The sequence below is a fragment of the Sprattus sprattus genome (genome assembly GCF_963457725.1).
Source record: "Sprattus sprattus genome assembly, chromosome: 13".
In the NCBI taxonomy this organism is placed as follows: Eukaryota; Metazoa; Chordata; class Actinopteri; order Clupeiformes; family Clupeidae; genus Sprattus; species Sprattus sprattus.
This window is the reverse complement of record NC_137911.1, coordinates 25,584,127-25,589,126: the sequence shown is the minus strand read 5'-3', so window position 1 is coordinate 25,589,126 and position 5,000 is coordinate 25,584,127. Positions and strand designations below refer to the sequence as shown.

General features: G+C 48.7%; 1 protein-coding gene across 1 annotated transcript in view; it reads right to left on the bottom strand.

The window, feature by feature from the left end:
- The window catches only part of ccdc88c (coiled-coil domain containing 88C), a gene marked incomplete at its 5' end in the record, with an annotated part of 64,019 nt that overhangs the window by 20,030 nt on the left and 38,989 nt on the right, over positions 1-5,000 (bottom strand). The window contains 5 exon segments of the mRNA XM_080850254.1: positions 1,049-1,176; positions 1,634-2,114; positions 2,908-3,215; positions 3,813-4,097; positions 4,616-4,753. Coding sequence (XP_080706380.1) covers positions 1,049-1,176; positions 1,634-2,114; positions 2,908-3,215; positions 3,813-4,097; positions 4,616-4,753 — 1,340 coding nt within the window.

The window sequence follows — 5,000 nt, the reverse complement described above, 5'->3', positions numbered from 1 at the left end:
GAGAACACTGAAGGGGGCATGCATGTGCAAGAGGCACACAGCTGTGATCACTCCACTGCAAAGCACAGCACACAGAGAAACAGTAGCTGAGAGAGATGGATATAGATAGATAAACAGAGAGAGAGAGAGAGAAAGAGAGAGAGAGATAGAGAGAGAGAGAGAGAGAGAGAGAGAAAGAAAGAGAGAGAGAGAGAGAGAGAAAGAGAGAGAGAGAGAGAGAAAGAGAGAGAGAGAGAAAGAAAGAGAGAGAGAGAGAGGCACACACAGATAGATAGATAGATAGATAGATAGATAGAGCTAGATAGATAGATAGATAGATAGATAGATAGATAGATAGATAGATAAATAGATAGATAGATAGATAGATAGATAGATAGATAGATAGATAGATAGATAGATAGAGATAGATAGATAATGAGAGAGGGAGTGAAAATGAGAAACTAAATGCTTACGGAAGACCATCTAGATACTCACCGACTATCACCAGAATGAGGCATCCACAAAAGACAAGCAAAAAAAGCGCAGAGCATGTCTTCACAAAGCACTTCCCAAACATTCGACACATCTCTCAACACACTGTGCGCTGAGGGCCATCCCTTCACAACACACTAATCCCCCTGTCTCCCCTATTAGTGGTTCACTCCCACACGCCCAGACAACCACAAGAGCAATCACTTCAAGCACCTCTGCCACTTCCCACTGCAACTCCAGCGCCATTAAGCAGCTCAGGTTGGGGATGCAGATGCAACAGCACTGGAGAAACAACGCTGAAGTGGTTGTTCTTGTAGCTGTGGCGTCTCGTGTGTGTGTGTGTGTGTGTGTGTGTGTGTGTGTGTAACTATGAGAGCAGTTGTGAAAGAAAGAGAAAGTGTGTGTGAATGACCTGTGTGTGTGTGTATGTGGGAGAGTATAAAATAAATAATACACAGTATGTGCAAATTATAGGGTATGTGTGAGTGAGTGTGTGTGTGTGTGAGTGAGAATGTGAGTGAGCATGTGTGTGTGTGTGTGAGTGAGTGTGTGTGTGAGTGTGTGTGTGTGTTCGTACTTGTCTTCACAGCTGTGCTCCTCCTGCAGCAGTCTCTCTCGGTTGAGGCCGATCTTCTCCAGCTCGTGGCTCACAGTGTCCAGCTCGTTACACTGCTGCTGCACCTTCAGCTTCTCATTCACCAGGTCCTGAGCCACACACACACACACACACACACACACACACACACACAGACACACACACGCACACGCACACGCACACACACAGACACCAAACAGCCAAATTACAAATACAGCTAGTAATGGAGAGCCTGGCACGTGCTCCAACATACATACAGCACATGTAGCACATGTAAGCCAATAACCAGTATACGGTCAGTAAAGTTGTTGAGACGATTTCTCTGGATAATTGTTCTACATAACTATCTCTATAGTCCTGCCCCTCTATCCTCCTACATCAACACCCCCACAGTCCTGCCCCTCTGTCCTCCTACATCAACACCCCCACAGTCCTGCCCCTCTGTCCTCCTACATCAACACCCCCACAGTCCTGCCCCTCTATCCTCCTACATCAACACCCCCACAGTCCTGCCCCTCTATCCTCCTACATCAACACCCCCACAGTCATACCCCTCCGTCCCCCTACCTCTCGGAGCGTGGCCAGGGTCCTCTTGTCGATGGTGGCCTGCTTCTGGAGCTCCTTGCCCTCCCTCTCCAGCTCCTTGGCCCTGCCCGCCGTCTCCCTCAGCCGGCCCAGCTCCTTGCCCATGGCGCTGCCCTCCCTCTCCAGGCTTGCCAGCCTCAGGCCGCTCTCGTCCAGCGCCGCCTCCTTGGCCTCCAGCTGCTGCCTGAGCCAGCGCGCCTCCTTCTCCGCCTGCTTGCGCTCCTTCTCCGCCTGGGCCAGCTCCTGCTCCAGGCCGCGCTTGTCCTTCTCCAGGGCCTGGGCGCGTCGGCTGGCCGGGCGCGCCTCCTGCTCCAGCTCCCGCCGCAGCTGCTGGGCCTTCTCCTCGGCCTGCTGGAGCTCCTGCTCCACGCCCTGCAGCTTGGTGGAGGTGTTGTCCAGGGACTGCTGCACACGCTGGTTCTCCTGGCTCAGGCTGCTGCAGCTCAGCTCCAGACGCTCCGACCTGCAGAGGAGGAGGGCTTCATTAGCAGACAGTTGTGGGGGAGTTCCTTTATTAGCAGACAGTTTTTGGTTGTTGGAGGTGCTTTATAATGATATTTTTTGTGTGGGGAAGGTTCTTGATTTGTACTAAACAAAAAAAACAAAAAACACTTTTAAGGTGTGTGATTATGCGTAGGTGTGGTGTGATAGGCGAAGGTGTGATTTAGGGAAGGAAGTTTCTGTTGTGATGTTATTGCAATTCTGTATCTGGACCACCAAACGAACATGAGTTATGTTTAATTTGAGCCAATCAATCAGTTCAAATAATTGATCATCATCAGTCGTTCTCAGATGATCACCTAAATTTCAAGTCTGCATTCCCTCTGACAAATCAGACCAAATTCTACTTCTATTATTACGGCACATATAGCAAAAAAATACCTACAACAAAACAAAAATAAACCGCTAATTTCACCTTCATGCACTGGCAATCTACAATTTCTTGTTCAGTTCTTACACATTCCACAAGTATTATAAATTCAATACTGTAATCCTACCCCTTACTTGACATTTACATTTAGTCATTTAGCAGACGCTTTTATCAAAAGCGACTTACAAGTTTGTATATACATTTTACATCTACACTGATGGCCCACTGCACATCAGGAGCAATTAGGGGTTCAGTGTCTTGCTCAAGGACGCTTCGACAGTGGGAATCGAACTAGCAACCTGATTACTTAACGACTTCTCTACCTCCTGAACCACTGTCGCCCCGTAATCCTACCCCTTACTTGACCTCTGACCTCTGAGCCTACCTCTTGGCCTGCGTGCGGAGCTCCTCGAGCGTCCTCCCGGTGTCCTCGCGCTCGCGCTCCAGCTCCTCGTACTCCTGCTGCAGCTGCGTGAGCCGGGCCGAGGCGGGCTTCAGGCCCTCCAGCTGCCTCCGGAGCTCCAGGTTCTCCTGCTCCAGCTGCCTCTGCTCCTGCTCCAGCGTGCCCAGCCGCAGCGCTGCGTTCTGGGCCGTGTCGGCCAGCTTCTTCAGCCGCCGGTTGTCCTTCTCCAGGGTGGCGTTCTCCCGCTCCAGCGCCTCGGTGCGGTCGCAGGTGATCTTCAGAGACGCCACCTGAAGGGAGGAGGTGGAGGGGTGGAAGAGTGGAAGAGTGAAGGGGAGGAGGGGTGGAGGGATGGAAGAGTGGAGGGGTGGAGGAGTGGAGAAGGTAGAAGAGGTAGAGGAGGTGGCGGGGTACGCTGGATTAGACGCTGCGCGGTTCACTGGACTCCTAGATGTGCTTTAGCCAGATCTGTCGTTATTAGCCAAGCTTTGTGCAGTCAAATGTTCAACCAAGTAATAGTCTTCAATACAGTACTTTAAGGTACCAAAGCCAGCCATCATGCAAAGCTCATTTGACAAGACCTTAATAACAAACAATTAGGTATGTCATTGCAAGATATAATCAGCATAGTTTATAAAGACATTCAGAGCATTATGAAAATAATAAGCATCATAGTTCTACTCCACATAAGACTTTATATTCCAAGTAGAACTGTTCCTTACACAATCTACTGCGTATCTATGAATATATACAGTATATATAATATATATATTAATACTATATTAATATATATTCATATACCATATGCTGGAACAAGGTAGGAGGTACAGTATGCCATGCTGAACCATCACATCATTAACAACACACACACACACACACACACACACCTCTCTCTGCAGCTGTTCCCGGGCCCTCTCCACGCGGCTCATGTCCCTCTCCAGCTCGTCACAGCGCTCCGCCCTCTCGCGCAGCGTCTCCAGCTCCTTAGTCTTCTGCCGCTGCTCCGTCTCCAGACGTGCCAGTCGGCCGCCCGTGTCCGAGATGCTCTGGTGCAGCGCCCGGTTCTCCGTCTCCACCTCGCGCACCCGCGCCTCGCTGTCTGCCTGCGCACGCCGCCGCAGCGAGCTCACCGCCTCGTTCAGGTGCTGCTTCTCCTGCTCAAGCTCCGAGATCTGGTCAACAACAACAAAAACAAAGAACACAAACAAACAACAAAACACACAAATCAGTCATTAGAATCAATATTGCAAGTTGTTTTTCATGGACCTTCATGGTCTTCATTACATCTCTAAGATCTGACCAATCAACACACAAACATGCCAGTCAAATCATAACAACATTGCAAGCCACACATATGAGAACTTATGGTGTGGAAGAGTGTGTGGTCTTGGTTGCTGTTGTTTATTACAGTTTTTATTGTTTGTTATTCTTTGAAAAAAAAATCTAAAAATAATCACACTTTAAACTGCTGCTAGCCCTTCTTGTACTTCAAATTGTTGTTACTGGTTAATATTATAGAGTTATAGTGTTATATGTTATTTTTGGTATATTTTACTTTGTTATCTGTATGCCGTAGATGATGATGCTGGCCAAGTCTTTTGCAATTTGGTGAATGCGACAATAAACACTTGGACTTTGACTTTGACTATGAGGTGTTACTATGTCATGTGGTGTCGGCTTGAGGGCGGACCTGCTTGTCTTTGTCAGCCTGAAGGCCCTCCATGACCTTCTCCAGCTTCTGCTTGTCCTTGAGGAGGTCCTCCCCCAGACTCTCCATGTCCTGGTTGGTCTGCTTCTCCTGGTCCAGCAGCGTCTGCAGACGCTCAAGCTGAGAGAGAGACAGAGACAGAGACAGAGACAGAGACAGAGACAGAGACAGAGACAGAGACAGAGACAGAGACAGAGACAGAGACAGAGACAGAGACAGAGACAGACACACACACACAGACGCAGACGCAAAGTTGCTTTAACAAAACAGATCGATCAGAATCAACCAGCAATCAAGGACAGTAGATGAAAAATACAACTGGAAGATAAGATGGTATGGCATTAAGTCAGTATGTTAAGATGTAGTG